The 21340-nt window shown below is 35.7% G+C and overlaps 1 protein-coding gene across 2 annotated transcripts in view; it reads left to right on the top strand.

The window, feature by feature from the left end:
- SFSWAP (splicing factor SWAP) overlaps positions 1 to 17839 on the top strand; it is a 47763-nt gene extending 29924 nt beyond the window's left edge. Inside the window, exons 14-19 of one of the 2 annotated variants that reach the window (XM_010169363.2) lie at positions 2817 to 3082; positions 9293 to 9448; positions 10784 to 10909; positions 14404 to 14574; positions 15189 to 15261; positions 17414 to 17839. In XM_010169363.2, coding sequence (XP_010167665.1) covers positions 2817 to 3082; positions 9293 to 9448; positions 10784 to 10909; positions 14404 to 14574; positions 15189 to 15261; positions 17414 to 17479 — 858 coding nt within the window. In that variant the 3' untranslated portion in view covers positions 17480 to 17839. The remainder of the gene's footprint in view (positions 1 to 2816; positions 3083 to 9292; positions 9449 to 10783; positions 10910 to 14403; positions 14575 to 15188; positions 15262 to 17413) is intronic. The other variant, XM_010169364.2, reaches the window with a different exon arrangement.
- The last annotated feature ends 3501 nt before the right edge of the window (positions 17840 to 21340 follow it).

The raw sequence follows: 21340 nt of genomic DNA on the forward strand, positions 1-21340 counted from the left end.
TTTGTTTTCCAAAAAGCTATCTTTGAAACACTTTTTATACCAAGTGTTTATTGTAGGAAGCGTTATTTTAGTCACGTTTGCTTCAGTCATGCAAATAAAATACTGAAGAACAAATCTGCCAATGAAATTGGCTGACACTGTAGCACTTAATAAGGGCCAAAAAATGTGCTGTTGCCCACAATGGACAAGGAAGTGAGATTCGATGAATGTTATCTGAATGTTTGAAGTGTAACTTCTAAGAAGAGCTCTCAAAAAATTTAAATCTCTCATCCCTTGAGATGCATAATAAAATTCATTGGGTAACTAGTTTTTTGCCAAGCTTTCAAAAAAATTGCAGAGCCTGGATTAGTAAATTTGAGTGTTTCTACCTTGTGGAAGTTCTTAATATTCTTCTAGTATCTGTACTTGCTTTGATTATCTTTTTTATTCCCCTCCCCGCATTTGTGCCTCTAATTTTAGTTCTCATTACCTTAGTTTGCCTGGATCAGCTTTCACTAGTAAAAACACAAACCATTGGCAGCTTCTTCTATTTGCCAGATGCTAAGACAGTTTATTTTTTTCCAAATATTTTTATTCAGCAGCATTATTTATACACCTAGAAATTTTCTTTGTGGCCTGGCAACTTGCTGATGTTATGTTCTTTCATTAAGCTCTGTGTTCTGCTCTGATGGTGAATCAGGTCATTTTGTTCCTGATTATTTATTTGTTTGTTTGTTTGTTTTTTCTTGAAGGCAACCAGAGTTGCCACTAAGGGAATCTGCACATTTGTTCACAGTTGATCGTGCTGTTGTGACCTGACAACTCTCACCTGAGCTCCTGGTTGCAGTTGTGCTTTGTATAGGTTGGGAGGGGTGGGTGACTTCTCCCTGTGTGTTAGCTGTTGTCTTGCACATCTGAACATACATATTCACCTCAGGGTAGCTCAGGTTACTTCTGTGTGGCTTTCCAAATGTGATTCCTGAGTAACCTGAAGCAGCAGTGTCTGAATCTACAGCCAGCCAGCCCACAGCTATGCTTCTCTCAGAGATATCAGGGCAGTGCTGTCACACTCCAGTGTAAGCATCCTGAAAGTCAAGGAGAGCCCGCAGTGCAGCATCCAGTGCTTTTGGTGGATACGTAGTGTTTTATGCAGCCAAATGAACTTGAGCACTGAAAACTGTTGTTTTTTAATTTCCCTCTCTTGTTTTCCTCTTAACTACTTTGCCTGCAGCTATTTCCTTTCAAGCTATTAGAGGTGTCTACTTCAAGGCAAACATCGGTCTATTACATATTCAGTATTGTTCAAAGCAAAGACTGTATAAAGATATGAATAACATTGTCAAGGAACAAAAGTCACCTGTGGTGGTCTTTTAGGAAACTCTGAAGTTTGGAGATGAGGTGTCAGCATTTACATGTGGATTGTGAAGTTAGTGACATTGGAAATGGGTTTCTGGTAAACCAGTCACTCAAATGGTCATGCTATAAAATGTTTCTAATGTTTGAAGCAAACTAGTTTAGGACTGATTTATTGCTATTTGTATAAATATTGTGATAGCAGTTACCAGTTAAGCTGGATTTCTGTTTATTCAAATGTGGTCAATTATTGCCTTGACATAATCACAGTAGAAGGCTAAAAAGAAAGGAAAAGATTACCTGTTTCTAATTTGGTTATTTCAGGTTTTAATGTATTACTTTTTATTCCAATCACGATGAGCATCCTTCTATCAAACAGTGAAAGTGTCAGACCAGGTGGAGCAGAAATTATGACAGAGGGAAACTGATTTCTCCAGTTGCCTTGAAATGGCAGCTGAGGGAATGACAGGCTTTGAAATAAGGAGCATATCTATAGTGCCTGACCTGAATTGTTCTAAACAAGGTATTGAGCAGAATTCTCTCAGGTACAAGCTGATAATTTGAAAATTTCTTGGAGTGTGGTATGTTTTGCATAACTGACTGCAGTCAGAATTACTCACTGAGCGTGAATTGTACATGGACCTGTTCTGTCTTTGAGATTAATAATTTTTATGATCTTCCCAACCCTTTACATGCAAAACATTTGTTTCACAAAGTACAGAAATAATTTGTATTGGCACTAATTCATTTTGCTGTTTTCCTTGAAGTTGTAATCTAAACAGCAAAGTTCAGGGATGAAAGTGACACTAAAACTTAAGTTTGAATGTCAGTAGTTTCTGATTGTGTTTTTAGGTTTATCCTTTTTTAAATAAAAGGAATAAATAGATGAAAAGATATCTGATAGTACTCATCTTTTAGAACTCATTTCTTCTAAAAAGTAAAGGTGAAAACTTCAGAACTATGCGCTAGTTAAGCTGACAGTCTTAGCATACATTTCCCAACTTGCTTATGTATCTTTGGGAACTGTATAGGCCTCATTAAATACTCCTAGATACATGTTTTTGAAGATGTCAGCCTTACTTACGCACGCTTTACATAATACTGATGCAGCACTGTGAGGTTTTTAAAGCATTTGTGGGAGGTTAGATTGTTATTGATTTAACAACTATTTTCTTAAGATTAATGTATTTCTGTCACGCTTTCATGAGTCAAGAAATGTAAGGTTATTGTTAGTTATTATTTTCTTTGCTCTTATACTCGTTATCTAACATTTCTGCAAAAACCTATATATTGGCAAGACTACTGAACAGGATATCTTAAGTTTCACAGAATATGCATGTATGTGGCATGCACAGGAGTAGATACAGCCCTCTGTTTAGTGTAAAGGACTAGAGATGCTTATGTATTGTCCACACTTAAAAGACTTTGTCATTGCATACAACTTTGAAAACTGAACACTGTTCTTTGCTTACCTTTGATTTCAGAGTGTCAATAGTATACCGTGTCCTGTGACTGCAGTCAGAACTTTACCCGCCTTAGAAGTTAAGCAAGCAGAAAGGCCTTCAAGCAAAAGCAGAGATCCTCCTAGGGATGAAGAAAAAGAAAAGAAAAGAAAAAAGCACAAGAAAAGATCTCGGACAAGATCTCGGTCACCATTCAAGTATCATTCATCATCTAAGTCCAGATCTAGATCACATTCAAAAGCAAAGCACTCACTTCCCACTGCCTATAGAACTGTCAGGCATTCAAGGTGGGTTTGGAAACCAAACATATTCTTTAGAATTCTTTGTGGCCTAACACTAAAACATTTTTGCACTTCTTCCATTACATGTGTCTTCATACCTGTTACAAAGGGTATAGTCACCTTGAAGACAGTGAATAAATATCATCAAATGTGGAAGGTCTTTTAAAATAGTTTTAATGAAATAATGAATCATTAATTTCTAATTACCTAATACAGAATTTGTACTAGTAAACGCTTTTGCACTCTGGTCTGTGAAATACCTGGCAATAATATGTAGGAATGTGATTATAGAAGGAAGAGAACTTGCTTGTAAGTCTGTGGCTGTTGCTGGAGTAAAGTAAGCAGAAAATATTAAGATAAGAAATAGAGGTAGAGAGCCAGGTGGTTGAACAGCAAAGTTCAGAAGGAAAGAATGCAGTTGAGTAGCATGTGAAAAAATGATGGATGAATGGCAGAAGAGAGATGACAGGAATCCAAGAACAGTGAGAACAGAGTTGATGAGGAAGGGAGACCACAGAAGAATGTAGCCCAGTACAGCTAACTGTATTTAATCATTAATGAGATTAAATTCACTATATGAACTATCCAGCTATAAGATGATACATATTATGTTATATTAGTACTGTTAGTTACATCTAAGACATTTTTGTCTAGGCATCTTTAAAGTTTACTGGCCTTAAAATCTGTCACACCTGAATGCCCTGCCACATAGCAGTTACTGTGGTCAGTAGGAAGGGCTTACTCTTGAGGTTGCATTCTCTGGATCATGCTATGAAACAGTGTTTAAGTAACTTGTAGTTCAAACGAATTGCAGACATAAATACTGCCACAGCTATATGTGTGTGGGATGCATGCAAAATCATACATTCCTTTATCTTTGTGGCCATGTCTAGAACTTACACTTCTTCCTGAAAAACAGCTTCTGGCCCTTTACAGTGGTGTGACAAAACTTCTCATCTTATATTTAACTTGTGCATTTTTTTGTTTGTTTAACAAAGTGTCTAACTACACTAATATGAGTAAGTGTTAACATGTTACAACCTTTTATTTTATACTAAATTTTTAAGGTTAAATACATTACTGCTATTCAAGGATGCAAGGAATTAAATTAACATAATCTGGGCTGAAATAATCAGTCTCACATGCTGCTTATTTGACTGCCTTTGACAATAGGTGGTCATGATGCTCTGTGTTACAAGGCACGTTCCAAACTACTGTGTGCCATTCCTTTCCTGTGCTTACCAGCGTGTAAAGGGAATGATGCTGAATGAAGCTTTCCTTGTTTAAGAAGTGAATGCAAGTCTTCTCAGAGTTAAGGATATTTTGGGGAAAAATCTCCTCAGGTGAATCACTTGTTTTTTCAGCTGCCTTTCAAGCCATATCTTTATTTGAACCTCCCATGTCAATTCATCCAAGCTGCATTGCATATATTTATCTATGATTTTACTCATACATGGTAAAACCAAAAAGAAACATTATAGTAATGCCAAAAAAAAATTAAATCATCTTTTGTGGTACCTTGAAAAGGGCAAAGAATCATCTGAGAAGATCCTTGCCAGTACTTGCATATGCTACTTAATAGGATAAAGATAATCCTGCATGTTGCATGAGTTTGTATTGGGCAGTAACCAGATTAATGGAAACTTGCAAGTTCAGTTTGATAAATATTGAGATAAGTATTCAGTGAGATAAGCTACTTGGTCCTTTATAGAGGCTTGAATACTTCCACGTATCGGTCTACGCTTGGTTCTGCTGGTGAAAAGACAACAGTCTACTGAAGTCTACCACAGACATAGTGGGTAGTCTCATTATGTTTTTGCTGGTTGGTTTTTTTTAGTGGCCATAGTTGGTGGAAAAATTATACAAAATTATACAAAAATCACCAAGAATAGTTAATCTGCTGGAGCTAATCATTGTGTGCCATCTTGAATGTGTCTCCTGGCACATATCAAATAACAGATGCATAAAAGCTGTACTGTCATGAGTCAGCACAACACCTGATTAAATCTGGTTGGATATTTCCTAGATCAGCTGTTGAATTCTTCAACCTGAGAAGTCAAATAAGCTTGATACTGGCTAGCTGAATTTTAAAATTGTTTCAGAACAACTGCACCACATCTTGCACTGAAAACATTTTGCGTATTGTAAAACTTGCCAGAAGTTAGAGCTGAACGGGAAAGGGCTTTCCATTCATCCTGTCTTTCTGTTCTGTGAGTACCTGTTTCAGCAAAGGTCTCTGGAGGGTCTCTCTCCCATTCAGGAACCCTTTGCTTCTGGGAAGTTAAGGCAATTTCATCAGTGCTGAGTGGGTGCCCTTTCCCCTCGAGCTTTTTGCAGGCTGTAAGAAATGCTTGTTTTGGCAATTATATCAGGTGGGTGACCTGTTAGAGATCTGAATGTATCTTCTTATCTATAGCATTTCACAAGAACATGCCCAGCTTCTGCCCAAGAACCTGTTGTAATTCAACTCTAATGAATGCCTTTCTCCTGCATCTGATACTTAATATTGTGACTGTATTAGTTTAGTTTCATGTAGTCAGTGATGACAAGCAAATCTTATGCAGGATGCATCATGTGTCTCCTCATCTGGAAGATGTTGTTTTTCTTTTTGACCTCAGCTGGGTACTGTGTCCAGTTCTGTGCATCCTTTAGGAGGGATTAGACCAGCTGGAGGAAGTTTAGAGGGAATCATAAAAAATTCAGAATGTTTAAAAAAAAAAAGATAGAGAATTGGAATGACTGTTTGGGAAGCACGTGAAGGAAGATTAAATGAGTGCTCATGTACGCCAAAAAAGAGGGAACTGAACATTCTTCTTCAGTCCTTGGGGTTTGGACAATAATAATGGATTTAAACAGAGTCTAGAAAGCTTTTCACAGTGTCTCAGTGGTGCAGGTAGGTAATACAGCTTGTGAATGCTCCATTTTGGGAAATTTCTGCACCAAGAAGTATAGTTCAGAGAATATTCAGTAGTCTTATTTCTTGAAGTCTTTTTTAGACCTGCTTTTCTAATTAAGGTCCAAGTGGCCTCGCACTGTACAGGAAATGGTGATGATTGAAGGTTTGCTTTGTTGAAGGTGTTTGCTACACTTTAACATGCTCATGTATTTCCAAAATTAAAGCTCTTGCTCCTGAAACCAGAAAATTTGTGGAGTAATCAAGAGTGGGAAGCTGATTCATAACACAGTCATATACTGATGTGTTTTGTCTCTCAAAGATTTACGCAAAAATAATGACGTGTCTTAGTAATTGCCCAAAAAAAGGCAAATGTTACCTAGCTAGAAGATATGGCTGCTTCTTTTATTTTTTTTTTTTTAAATTTATTTAAATATTTAGTATAGATTCAGAGAAAATTATTTCTATTCATTGTCTTGTCATTCAAAACATGGCACCTTTCACATCTCTCTGCTCTTCAGTTTTCCCAGTGTTTCACCTAGAACAATATTTTTTTCCTAGATTCCCAAAACATTGGACATTACAGCTTACTGCTGAATGAATAGGTAGAGTCATACCCTCCTGGGATAAAGTGTAAACTATTTGTAGAGGTTAATGTGTTCATCTTGTATTAAGTGGATGGTGCTTAGAGAGTTTTTATTGTGTGGACATCGATGCTATATTATACTGGAACATCCCTATTTTGAGTAACTGTGCTTTATTTGAATGTGTCAGTCTAATGTTTTATGTTTGAGATTTTGTTGCCTTATTTTATCCTGTTCAAAATGTCTACTCTAACCTACAAATCTCAGTATAAAGTGATTATTGACGCTTTATTTTACCTCAAGAGTGGACTGGAAAAAACTGGAATTTTCCATTTCTGTAGTAATTACTGCTCCAATTCCTGTTATTCAGATAATTTAGAATAGCAAACGAGATCTTTTTTCTTAATAAAAAAACTTTCAGAACTTTCTGAGTGAGTAGCTTCTTAGGTTTGAAGCATCTGCACAGTGAAAATAAGTATTTTAGATTTGAAATTATTTAAACTATTATATTTAAGTTAATTAGCACAGCCAAAAAAAGAGCTGTGCTTATTTAATAATTTTTCCTTAGACTATATTGCATTCAGAAGATAATGAATTGTAATAACGACCACTCAACACATGCCCTGTATTTGGGGAACAAACTGAAAGCCTTAGATTTTGTGAGGTTTCCATATAGACATTAATTGATCTTCTGTTTAAAAACACTTTGAGTAGGTTACTATTTAATAGTGTAAGTTGTTTCAAAAAATAAGATTAAAAATCATATTTACTTTATAACTTACTGTGACAAGTTAATAGGGAATGGGATGTGGGAAGTGAAGTTAAATAAACATAGAAATTTGCAGTAACTTTGTTCTTTATTCAAGTGATATTCAATGTACTTTTCAAACTCTCCCTTTTTGGTTTTTTTTTTAATTTTTATTTTTTTCAAATTACATATTGTGCTTAGAAATCCTACAGATGAACTTTGCAATATAATTCTCTGTATACCATTTTATATAACTTCTTTATAATTTTACAATGAAAACAAAAATATTAGAGGCTCTGCTTCATTTAAGTATAGTCTTTGGTGTTAAGATACAATTTTTGTACTGTTGAATTTTTTTATATTTTCCTAAGGCATCTTCAGCGGTATTAAAGTTGAAAAATTCTGTTCAAATAACATGAAGTCAATTCAAAGCATGTTTTGGATATTAATTTTTCTGGGTAGCAGAACCAAACCTGTTTTACAGAAACAAGTTTAAAAAATTGTAGCTACACAAGGAACCCTGGTATATTGGCTTAATTTTGGCATGCGATGTGCTAAAAGCAATTCTCTGTATAAATGCATGTTATTTTCTGGAACAAAATTTCTGTACCAGAATTAGTCCTGTAAAGCTCCTGGTATCATACAGTTTTATTTCTAAACCAACATGACAGATTTAAATTAAATAAAAGTCATGGAAAGAGTAGACCATGTCCAAAAGTGCTGCAAGGTATTGCAGCATGGATTGCTGTGGAGCTCTTAGTCCCAAAGAGATAATTAATTATTACAACTAAGTACTTGATATCAAAGATGGGACACGTATGTTAAATCTGCCTTGGAAAACAAACAGCCTTTTGGTCATCTGTAGTAAATGCTTCATCGGTGTCTTTTTTTTCTAATCGATTTCAAAGCACTGTGAAGTAGTTTGATGTGAAATGTACCTGAGAGTGGTGCTCTTCAAAGCAGTGTGGTTGCGGAGTCACAGGAGTCTTCAGTGTGCTCTGCTAGCTGAGAAGTTGGGTTTCACAGCTGGTTGGCAGTGAGTGTAAATAATGACAATGTTCATCTGAATCTCTGTTTTCTACCAATAGATCTTTGAGTACATGGTCAAAGCTAATGATGAATTTGTATGTGTGAGTGTGGTTTGTGTGTGAGAGGAGAGGAAGGGAAGCAGAGACACTCATTATGTACTGAATGGTGTAGTGATTTGGTTAGCTGAAATTTCGATGCTCATTTTGAACTAGAGATGGAAAATCTAAACTCTTCTTTGATACTGATTGTTTTTCTTTATACTGTCTAGTAAAAGTGTAGTACTAAGCCACATAATTTATCCAGTTAATGAGTTATAAACAGTAATTAGTAGTGGCCTACTGTATCAACAGGTTACTTTTCAGTAAGTTTGGATAGAATATACCTGTGTCTGTGTGTGAGAATTTTTACCTCAATGTTAGGAATTTAAAAGCAATAAGCAGCTGTTCTTTGTAAAAAAGGTTCTTTGGGTTTGTTTTTTTTCCCTCCTTCTGAACTCATTTTCTTATTGCTGAGGCAGTGTCTATTCACGTGTTTTAATTCCTGTTTTGTAATGAGACATGCCAAGCTTTGTAACCCCTTGAACTTTTGGGACCCTACTAAACACAAGTGATACTGATGTTAAGGGGATAGAATGCCTTTTGAAATAATAGTCTAACGAAAGTAATAATTGATATATTGCAGTAAAACTGTTAAGCTGTTTTTAATTGTTTGAAGCTAATGGCCAAAGTTCTTAACATTTGGTGATTGGAAGAATGTTGTAGAACCACAAACATCAGTTCATAAAAATTAAGCTAATGCCTTTTTCTTTCTGATTGTTTGGACTTTTTTTAGGCTGGTCCATATAGGCATGTTTCACTAAGGTTCAGCTTTTGGTTAAGGGACTGAGCCTTTTCAGGATTCTAGTTAATACCAAAACTAGCACATTTTATTCTGAATGTGAAGTGTGTGCCTCCGTATCACAGACTCACAGCATCCACAGGGACACTGAGCATGGAGCCGAGTCTGAGCAGCTCATCAATGGCAGCAGCAACAGAGCGGAAAAATTATCAGGCAACTTCGACAACGAAAAGATTTGACTGCTGGAGCTCTTTTGAGGGAAATCCTGGTAAAATGTCAAGGTGTCTGACTGACCCCAAACTTTATAATCTGTTGGTTTTTTTCCTTTTTAATCCTTCTGAATGGCCTGGTAAAGATCAGATTTCTAAGTGACAAAGCAGTTAATTTGCAACACTTAACTGCCATTGTGATTACTTTTTTTTTTTTTTTTTCCATTTTCAGTTGATCTCTTTTGTTGTAGGTGTAAGAGAAATGGCTCAGGAGTGTGTGTGTATATATATTATATACATGGTGTGAGTCCGCAGAAGATCAGTGATTTCACAAATAGCTTTTCTTTTAGTCACTGCAAATTAGGTATTTTCAGCAACATGAATGCTTGGTGTACGTGGAATGACATGCCTATAGTAAATAAATAAGAAAGGCTTTAAAATAAATAAGCAAATAGAAGTAAAATTATTGGAACTATATTTTTTTAGTGAGAACAAAATTTACTGTTACTGTCAGGAATTTGGGGCAGATTTGGGGTTTCTTTTTTCTTTCTTTTTTCCAAGCTGGGTCTCTGAATTGCCCCCTTGTACATCTTCCTCCCTCCCCTCCATCCCTCAGGACTTTTCTCATTCCATTTATTTTGTTATTAAGAAATACTCAGGTTTTACTTGCACATCCATTTAATTCCAAATCATGAAGAGAAAGAGTTAAGCTCTTAAATTGATTTCTGATCTTAACTGGGCGTGCTTTCCTTTTTCCCTCTTGATCTCTTTCTCTCTCTCACTTTTCTAGGAAAAATATCTCAAGTCAAAGTGCTAGTGCCAAACAACGCTGATCATGGGTTGTTGGTCACTTGCACAAGTGAAAATATTGGCTGTGCTAGGATTATTCTGCAGCATCAGGGACAAAATTTCCTAGACTTGTCAGTGTTGGAGATGCGCTGAAAACAAAAACTTGTATTTATCTCTGTGATGCAGCACTTCTAAAAACATACCACTAATTTGAGCAGACAAGGTCAGGCCTGACAAGCTCAGGCTTTGAGACAAATTGGGCTTCTGCATTCCTGTGTTAGTAAACTCTGTTGCGACAGAAGGTGACTGGACTAAAGTAAAACTTCCCTGCCTACTGATACAGAAGCCGACATTACCACACAGTACCAAAAAATAATTGTTTTTTTTCAACCCCTAGTGGGAGTGAAAATCAGTGGATAACTATGTCCTAAATGTCTCGGATAAGTAAGAAATTTTTATGCAGCTGACAAGTCTTGGAGACTAAATACCCCATGTTGGTGTAAAATAGGCATTTGAAAGGTGTTATTTTTGTGTTTGGTGACAGCACAATTCCACTGAAATAAAAAGAATGAAATAAGTAACAAAAACTAAACTTTTGGTTGTTTTTTTCCTGACCAGGTCACGGTCAAGGTCACCCAGGAGAAGGGCTCACACACCAGAAAGGCGGAGAGATGAAAGAAGTGTTCCAACAGCTTATCGCATTAGTAATAGTCCTGGGAACAGTAGGAAACGCCCACGTTCCAAGTAAGTGTACCTGGTGCTGGAGAAGGTTGTGTCCTGGCATCATAAGAGACTTTAAACATTGCCTGATGTGTTGTATACTCCCTAGGTAGAACTTAGCTTTTTTATGATTTGGAGCTTTATTTTAATAGACAAATACTTCTGTGGAGGGGAAAAAAATAATAGAAGCACTTCTTCTTCTTCTTCCATTCTTGCATGTGTTTGAACACTAAATGCACAATCAAATCAGTGAATATTAATACTCTACTATCTGCTAGCTGTGAGAGTTCAGATTTTATTTGGACTTTCATATTTCCTTCTTGTTGGGTCATTTTTTTTATGCTCTGCTTGTGCAAGCTGTATGACCTCTGCACAGAGTTCATACAAGGGTTTTATATTATTCCTACTGGTGTTGCTTGTCACGTCATCATATCTGCACAAATAAGGGGAAACTCCAGTTTAGCAAATGGCATGCTTTACATTTAGCAGTTATTTTACTGGCAGAGTGGAGTGTGAAATATGAATCAAGAGGAGCCTTTTTTCAGAGCACCTTGCATGTAGTCCCCCTGAACCTATTATAATCAAAATGGCATACCAACTGTTATTTCAGCCACCAATTGCAGAAGAAAAACATCTGCAAAGTGTGTGCCCAGAAGGCTTTGAAATGTTTGTTTCTCTAATGTTTTGTGGCATGTTATGTCTTCAACATGCAAGGAAGGGAAAATTTTTCATGCTTGTATATGTACACCTAAAGTGCACACAAAACCCAACACACTGAAGTTACTGAACTTGAGTATGCAGAATTTTTCTCATCATCAGTGAAGATTTAGTCTTTAACCTGTTTCTCCTTATCTGTTATGGAATAAGAAGCAAAGAGATCACTTCCAACTTTGATTATTAAAAAATTTCTGTTGTTTCTCAAGATAATTTTCTATCTCTTGACAGCCTCTAATTAATTGATGTGTGGTATGTATAATTGAGAAGTTCATCAGTATACTTCAGCTGATTCAGTTTCTTGCATTCATCAACTCAAGATAATAGAGGCTTCTGTGGGATTTAGCATGCAAATTTGGTTAAGTAGAAAAGATACGGAAGCTTAAAATGTTTTTCTTCCTGTAAACACAAGAGTTTTTCCACAGCCCTGTGCTATTTTTAGTGCAGTGGAGGTGTGTCTGCTGCTTGGCCATTCAGCATTTTAAGCTAGAATTTTTTTTAGTGTTATGCCACTCCAAGTGATAAATTATGATGACAATTGTGAAACAAACTAGATTCCTCTTTAAACAGTATTTTTTATATAGGTGGAAATTGCAAATAGGTCTTGTGTTAGACCTCAAACGAGAAAATGGAACACTGCACAAGCAAAAGTGGCAGTAAGTGCTAAAAATATAGACTGAAGAAAGAGTATTTTTGTTAAATACAGATGAGGCTATTCTGCAGCTCTGATTACAGAAAACCTACTGTTTCAGCCCTGTCAGGACTGACATGTCAAATTTTCAAATAAAAACGTAGATGCTATGATGGACCAGTTTTCATCTTCAGTTATGGAGTAGATTCTTCACAATGGTGTAGTGGAAACAAGGTTTGGGTTCAAGGTCTGTTAAAAGCCAATTAATGTACTTGGGCTTTCTATGACTGAGTAATGTGTATTTTGCCTGATAGCTGAGAGCAGATTTCAGTCTTGCATGGCAGAAGTCAACTGAGTGTTTTTTATTAACAAAGTTAACACTAAGAAGTAGGTAAGCTTTAGAATTCAGTACTGTCAAAGGATTGAAAATTAGAATTAATAAACACTGCAGTGTTTTAAACTTGCTCAGGGCATTAATATGATACCAATTGTGATGCTGAATACCTAGCATTGCTTGTAATTTCTAGGTGTATTTCCAGAAGAAAATATGTAAAGACTAAGAAGCTATGTTTTATTTGTCTTGTTGGGGAATTACTGGCTCACAGCTTGTAGAATGAAGTGTATTTCAGAATAAGTATAGTAATTGTTTTTTCTTCTGCTTATCCTGTATCTCAATTACCATCATAGTCACTTTAAAAAGAAGTCTAATGTAAGTTAGTATTTTAATCTGACTGCAGTGAATTCCATTCCACAGAGAATATGCATAATTCTTTTATGCTACCTTTTGTACCTAGAAAAATACTAAAAAATAAATGTAGTTTTAGTAAATGGATTGTTCTAAAAATAGTAAATTGATAGACACGTTCATTCAGTTGTTATGATGTGTGTTCATCATAATCTGGGATGAGGAACGCTGAAATAACTTACTGTAAAATATTCTTCTTGCATGATGAATGTTTGCTGAGATTTTCAAGAGTATGTTCACAGCTTGATTACATTATGATGTTTTAAGAAACTGAGCAATTACAGCGCCTAATTAGCTAGTCAAGGTTTTTGTATAATCATGAAAATGTTAGAGGCCAGTAGTGGGGTTTTTTCTTCTGCCACATAATGATTATTTATGCCAGAAAAGTGTAAAGAAGTTTTGCAATTTTAACTCTTAAATGTTAAATTCTATATAAAAATCAGATATTTGCTAAATTCTAAGCATCAGAGGTGTATAGTATTTATCGGGGAATTTATTATGTTAGAGTGTAGCTTTTAAAGTAGCAAATTCCTAAGAAAATCAAAATAAAGGAACCGATAATGTGAAACTTAAGAGATGACTCAAAAGTTTTACAGTGTTAAGATGTTCTAGAAGCTTCAACAACACTCTTCTGAATAGACTTCTAGCAGCGCATGCTAGAGAGAGATGCCTACAATGAGGTATTGCCTAACTCTAAGGCAGTACTCTAGTAATTCTAATTACAATAATATCAATACTGGTATGTATATCATACAGACATAAATTCATAACCATGTATAAGGACTTTGATAGTTTGTCTCTAATATATTACTAATTGAATTATCTTTGAGTTTGGTATTGGGGAGGCTACCTCAGTTTCCCCCTTCTGTCAATAATAAACACATCAGCTACCCCTTAAGTCCTTTGTCCAGCTCTCATGGTGACAAACATTTGTGTATCTAATTTACAAGTCATAAACCGTTTGCGCTCACATCATGCTACCAGGTCTAGGTTTGTTTGAGTGGTGTACAAGAGCTTGTTTATAATTTTGAGCCTGTTGTTTGATGCATTACAAATTGAATCACAAGGAAAGGGATAATTTCTTTTAAAAAGCAAACAAACAAACCATGGATTTGCCTTGTAGATCTTTTGCAAAACTCTGATGCCATGGTTTGTTCATTTATGAGCTAGGGAAATTGTAAGGGATATAAACAAGTGAGAACCTCAGGTACTAGTAGTTGCCTAATGTAATATGTTAAAAATAGCTTCTGAGAAAGTATTCTGCACAACCCCATAAGTACAGTTTTGGGGTAAGACTCTAATGCTTGCTGAATGCATGAGAAATATCCTGTGGAAGAGGGCTACAAAAGCTTTTAGAAGTGTGAAAAGTAACTTCAACTGTGTAGTATTGCTTTAAATATCCTTCAATTAAATATTTTCTTCTTGCAGAAGTCCCCATGAAAAGAAGAAGAAGAGGCGGTCTAGATCACGTACCAAGTCTAAAGCTAGGTCTCCTTCACCATCCATGTCACCAGGCAAACCATCCACACACAAAAATTCCATACATTCAACTAGTGTCTCTCCTGTGGAGAGCAGGGAATCCAGCCAGGAACGCTCCAGGTAATAAGCTCTTTTACTGTAATACTGCAGCGCTAATGCCTCTTGACTGTGCATGTGTTTTTTGACCTGACTGGCATTCTGAGGAGCTCTGTGTGTATGTGTGTGTGTGTGTGTGTTTGTAAATGCGTGCATATTAAAAGTAGAAGACACTGGGAGGACAGCACTGTGTGCATCAGTCCAATGTAGACATTGAATCTCTGTTACCTACTGGAGTAAACATCTCAACATACTCTTGTGGTAAAACTGATGCAGAACATTTTACAGTGTAATTCTAAGTTAGAAATTGGAGACTGTCACTAAATGGGATAACTCTTTAAAGTAGAATTTTAATAATGTGGTTTGAATTGTAACGTGTGTGCAAGATTCATAATTAAATTATTTCTACAGAATATAGAACAGTCCTGTTAAAAATTCCTAGGCTGTTGTTCAGATTTCTCTGTATCAGTTGAATGTGTGACTCTTCTGACTGATTTATCGTGGCTTCTAGTTGAATGAGAGAGCTGTTGATTAACATATGAGAGACTTGTACAATAAAACCCAAAATCATGATGCTGAGTGAAATGCATTTTTAAAACATTTCCTATAAATTTCTAATTCTTATTTTACATTTTTAGGGGAGTTTCTCAGGAAAAAGATGGCCAAATCTCTTCAGCAATTGTGTCTTCAGTGCAGAGTAAAATCACTCAGGTACAAATAAAAAAATTCAGAGTATGTTGCCTAATTAAGTGTGTCCATCATACTGTTTTCTTCACTTACTACCTCGTACAATTCTGAGCTTTGCATATGATGTAGAGACATGTTCATTGTCATTCTTAATCTGTCTGCTTATTAGAAAAACAATTTTGTTGCTTCTCTAGCTGCTGTCCTTTCAAGTTTAATCAAGCCTCCAAAGACCAAGCTAAATTCATTATGCTGCAATATATCCCCTGTTAAGATATGAAAGTCCACTTTATGCTACAATACCCCAGTTACCAATAGCAGGTCTTACTGAGAGCCCATCTTACCGTGTAGTGCTCTTAACAAGTTTTGTGGAAGAAAGAAGGAAGGAAAAATACCTTTGCAAAGGCTAAGTTTGTAGTGTTGCCAGGAAAGGAAAAATATGTCCTTTTGCAAACTGAATTAAGTGTATGCTTTGTGTTAAGCAGTATCTTCAGCTCAGTTATCTTAGCCTTGTTGCTGTTTATGTCTCTGAACAATTTTTCTTAGGATTTCATTGATATATTCAAGTTTGCTGTGAATTATGGCATATCAGTTATGTACCTCTGTGTGCTGTGCGATAATCTAAATGCATTCAGCATCCCTAGCACAATTTTAAGATAACCAACCTCAACCAAAATAATTCCATTCCTTTTTTAAAAGCTGCTTTTTAAAATTTTTAATTTCACTCATCCTCTTAGAGTCTTCATGCGTATTTAACTTTGTTTCCGTTGAATATGCCAAATTTAGAGGAGGAAAGTTCTTAATTACTCTTTGGAAAATTTACAATATAAAATCAAAGTTGCTTTTTATATTCTTATTTTAACAGTGGATAGATTGTTATTGTTCAAAGATTTAGTTCTACTAGAGAAATAGTGGTAGTTGGGAATTAATACTAGTAGACTAGTACTTTAGGTACCATCTCTGATCTGTTTTCAAAGAGAAACCCAACACAAGAATGTTCAGGAAAACAGAAAACAGCAATTATAGGCACCAGAGGAAGAAAATTAAGTACTAACACCATGGCACTTCTTAAGCTACCTAACAAATACATGGAAATTTCTGGTGTGAGAAATGAGATATCAACTACATTATCATGGCCTTCAAAGTAGTACTTACTATTTGCAAAAAGTAAAAAAGAGGAATTAAACTTCTGTGAATCTGCAAGATATTTCCTAACATAGGTTAGTTCAGCATCTTCCTACCTTTAAGGGCCCAAAGAAAGGTAATTTACCTAATTATTAGTGACACTATTTTGTGACCAATGTGCTGGCTGACCCTGACCAATTCAGTATCTTTTCTCATTCACATCTTTCCATCTCTAAAGTGGAATAATGAAGCTGAATTTCCCCGTGAAGTGTTTTGATAGCTTCAGATGAAAAATGCTTTAAAAGAACTAAGGATCTAAGGATTTAATTCATTTATATTACCTTTGTGAAGAAATGTTTTAAGTAACTATAATTCATTACTGATACACACTTATTTAGTGATAAATTTCTGCAACCCAATTATTTGATGCTGTTTACATGAAGTTTCATTTCCTTTTGTAATGCAGTTCCCACTGGATGCTCAGACAAGACTAAGAGTTGCTATTTGGTTTCACAAGTCTTAACGTTTCAGTCACTCTGTCATATGTGAAAATACCACTGCTATGTAAATTTTTGGTTTGGGTTTACAAAGCACACAAAAAAAGCTTTCTGTTACAGAGTAATTATTAGCACTAATTATTAGCAGTCTCTTCTTAACCAGCTCTCTCTTTTTTCTTTTTTCCTTTTTTTTTTTTTTTTCTTTTTTAAACCTTCAGTGGTTAGTAGTTGTGTGTTCATTACAGTTCTTGTGAATATAGGGTCATAGTTTCTTTCCATTTCAGTTGATGTGATTTCTGTGTTTTGTTGTATAGAAGCTGCTCTAAATATTTATGCAGAGCACTTTGTAGCATTTTAATAAAAACAGACTTCAACTGCTGTCATAGGAACTTTGTCAAAAAGATTTCCCTCATTTAGCCTAGGGACTGTTAATATCTGATGATCGTAAATCTATGTGACTGGAGCATAAGCTGCTTTCATGCAGGTTTTTGCAATCACATACTTTAGCTCTGTTCAAAGCCCAGACTTGTCTGATCATTTTTCTTTTATTTCCACAGGATCTTATGGCCAAAGTGAGAGCAATGCTTGCAGCTTCCAAAAACATGCAAACTAGTGCCTCCTGAGACCTGTTGAACTGACCATCAAGAAATTGTGTGAAAAAGAACAATATATAAAAAAAAAACCTGCCTCATCTCAAATGTACAGCTGAGCTTAGCTCACTTGGTTCACAACTTGTCTAATATTACCAGAACTTGAGGAGCTAAAACCTATCTTTCTGTACAGAAGCGTCTCCTTGAAATTTCATTAAACTTTTTCAGCCAGAATATCTTTGGAAAGTTTTTGGTTTTTGTAAATTGATTTTTTGACTAATTCTTCAGTAACATTTTATGATCAGCAGTCTATATGTGTATATTTGTAAATACCATGTTTCTGTGAAAGAAGTATTACACAATAATAAAGAAGGAAACATCTTTCATTAGCTAGAGTTTTTGTGGAGTCCTTTATTGTTTGTGGTTGCCTTTTGTTACAAATTAATTTTCTTTTTCTTTAGTACTTTCTTCTTTTAAAAATAGCAACTGTCTAACCTGCCTCACCACCCTAAGCTGAGAAATACTTTTTATCTTCCTTCATGCACAGAATGATCTAAGAAGAATGCTTGTTTGCATGGATGTTAGTAGCAAACAGCTTTTGGACAAGGGACATAATTTTCTGTCCATCATTTAGAAAGATCTCTGAGCCTCCGTTTGAGGACCTGACCTTTTGAAGCCAGTAACTAATGCTCAGTAGCCCCTTTGTCTTAATGTGCCTTGTTCTCTCTGGTTAGCTCCAGAAAAGAGAGCATATTTTTGTGGTCTTTCAACAGGAATACTTTACAGAAAACCAGCATTCTTCTGATTCAACATCTTTCATATGGTTGAGAAAGACATTTACTAACTTATTTTTTATTGGCATATACCAGTTAATGCTTTTCAGAAAGCTTGTGGCCTCAGTGTAATTGTACATTTGTTTATTGTGCTTTCTTTGTTATGCACTGAGAGTTATTTAATTTTTTAATTGAAATAATCTTAAAATGAGTACAGAAAGGCATGTGTGAATTTTTCCCAAAGCCTGCTTTAACTATGTGGTTTTGTAATAGTTGGTGTATTCAAAAGGTGCCCTTATCCGAAATTATCGGATTCCATAGAGTGGAATCAGGGCTTTTAATGACCCCTGAAAAACTCTGTGGTCTATAATCAGAAAGATTGTGTTTGTAGTGACTCATGTCCTAATTTTCTCAAATTTTATAAAGAGTGGGTGGACGTTGGAGATGAGTTAGAGAAATGAATGTGGTAAAGTTTACGCTTACTCACAGACTAGTTGGTAAGTTAACTACACAGAACTACTCTGATTAAGAACTAATACAACATTGTTCTGTTCAATGCAAGGGGAGGAGAAACAATGCGTTGATATAATTCAAGCTTTGAGTGACATGATACTCAAAATGGTAGTTGGAATGAAAGAACAATATTTAAACCACTGGAAACAATAATCAATCAGGTTTCTTTCAGTTTCTGGCCAGTAATAATTAGCAGAGTTTACACTCCTACAAACAATATAAAATGCTGTGTCTGATGTAGAGAAATTTCATTGTGTGCTTAAATTGTGGCAAAACAGAGTCATCTAAATGGTAATATAGAATCATTTTATCCACCATTTACCTAATTATTTCAAAGTTATTTGTAATGTTTTGACTAGAACAAAGATAACTTCAAGCAGTGCAAGAGAGAGAACATTTTCTCTGTATGTGTTGATGAAACAGTACTAGTAAAGACAGATAAAAAAGGACATAAAGTAAATTTCGTAGGCAACAGTTGTGGATTGCTGTGCAGTGTTCAATTTACAGCAGCTTCATTTTTCCCTCTCAGATGGAGTTAAAAGTCTCACCGTGGTTGAATAACTGGCAGCTTGGATGCCAGTTGTTTGTCACTTCATAGGAAAAAAGCCCAACTCTTTGATATAATAGACTGGGCAGCTTGTTTTGCTGCTGCTTTGCAGATTTACTCTCTTTGGGTAGGTTGTTGCTTTAATGACTTCCTAAAATATTTTCCCTCCCTGTAAGCAAGTATTTTTCTTTCTTTTTTTTATTTTTTTTATTTTTTCCCCTCTCTCTTTTTTTTTTTTTTTCCTCCTCCTTATTCCCTTTTGTGGTGTGAAGTGAGATGGAGCGTTTAGCTCCAGGAAAATTTAGATTAAACTGCACTTTTATACACTCTCTATTGTTTACTGAGGTTTGTTTGCATTTAACACTCTCCCATGGGTAGTTGCATTCTCCAGAATTTAAAAAGTAGTAGTGTTTTTATTGTGTTATTTTTTTTCTCTTTCTAACCAGAATGGACATTTTCACCATATTAAAGGGACTTGAACTGCTTTACCAGAGTAATTCCTTCATATATGTTCACATTTAGAAATTGATGCTTTTTGGTCCGTCTTCACAGGCACTAGATGTGGTGTAACTGCTTGTAAATGCAGCATGGAGCGTGTGATACAAGCAGTACAGTTTCTAGTATCTCGTATATCAGAATGTGTAAGCAATACCAGGAACGTGTCTTAAGGATTTAAAACTGGAAAAATTTCAAATTTCTGTTTTCCAGGTACAAATTTTCTGTGCAACCCCTGGAAGAGACCTCTCTCTGTGGACCCAGTTATAGGACCCAGCCTGAGCATCTGGGACCACAGGCAGCAGGTCGGGGATTTGCAGAGAAGGGGAACTGAACTGCGTCTCCCATCCATGAAAACTGTACGTACTCAGTTCCTTGTGTGGCCGGGCACCCAAGGGGCATAAAGAGGCTGTATTGCCAGAATCCTGCTTCTGATGGGAAATACATGAGGTTGCTACAACAGGGAATTAAATTGGGAGAGCTTCAGTTGGACAAAGTGGGCTTTGAGTAGTCGTAAAGAAGGCACTGTGGTAGCTCTGAGTTGTCAGCAACTTGGTTTTGTTTTTCAAATTTCTGAGTTTTGTGGAAACATTGTAACATGATACTACTTTGCTTTAAATTCAGTCAATTGCTGTAATTTAAGCAACTCTTTAGCTGTAGGTACTTTGAATTATTTCCTCTGCCTGTGTGTAACAAACCAGAAGGACTTAGAATATTAATGCTGGCTTCCCAAAGGAAGGGCCTTCTTGCCTGTAATGTGCTAGCCAGCCTTTCCTCATTGTCTTAGGAGTTCCAGATCATAGTTTTAAAGATAATTTTTAAAAAGATTGTCAATTTATGCAACAAAACTTTTTTTTTCTCTATATATTAATGCAGAGTAGCCTTCTCTCATAAAAAAAAAAAAATCCACTGACAGAGAGTAGGAGCTTACTTAAGAGGTATCTGGTTTTTTTTTTTTTCTCTGTGGAGATTCAGGTTCAGCTGAGGTATCAAAAAATATTTACAACTTTGTTAAGTTTTGAACCACTAAATCATTTGCAGACTTGGGCCTTTGTAGGTAGTATAGACACGCTTTGTCAGTGATGGATGGCTTTATGGAAGAAAGCTAATAGGACAAAGGCATTGCTACAGCAAAGGTAGTGTGCAGCCCTAAATTCTCCACCCTCCGTTGTCAAATGGAAGTGAAATAGAGAAGTGTTAGGTGCTTTTATACCTCTATCCTCCAATCCTTGTTACCAGTTTCCTTCAGAGCTTATTTCTCAGTACAGACTTGTACTTCATCAGCTTTGTTCAATCTGCCCATCTAAGTCTAGTCTTCAAGAGATGGATTTCTAATAACTGTATTAAAGATACCCTAATTTGAATTAATTAGACGTGTTCAGCAGCTTCCTACTTGGCTCTTCAGTCAGCTGGTGGGTAACTTGTTAATAATAAAAAAGTTTAAATCATTTGGCCATCTTAGTATGTACTTTTTGGTTTTCTACAGGTGAAAAGATCTTGCTTCTACTTGTAGGGCAGCTCCTGTTGAACTGAGTTAATGGTTCAGCATTGAACAATTTGGCTCTG

Source organism: Antrostomus carolinensis, unplaced genomic scaffold, assembly GCF_000700745.2.
Source record: "Antrostomus carolinensis isolate BGI_N321 unplaced genomic scaffold, ASM70074v2 scaffold7736, whole genome shotgun sequence".
NCBI lineage: Eukaryota > Metazoa > Chordata > Aves > Caprimulgiformes > Caprimulgidae > Antrostomus > Antrostomus carolinensis.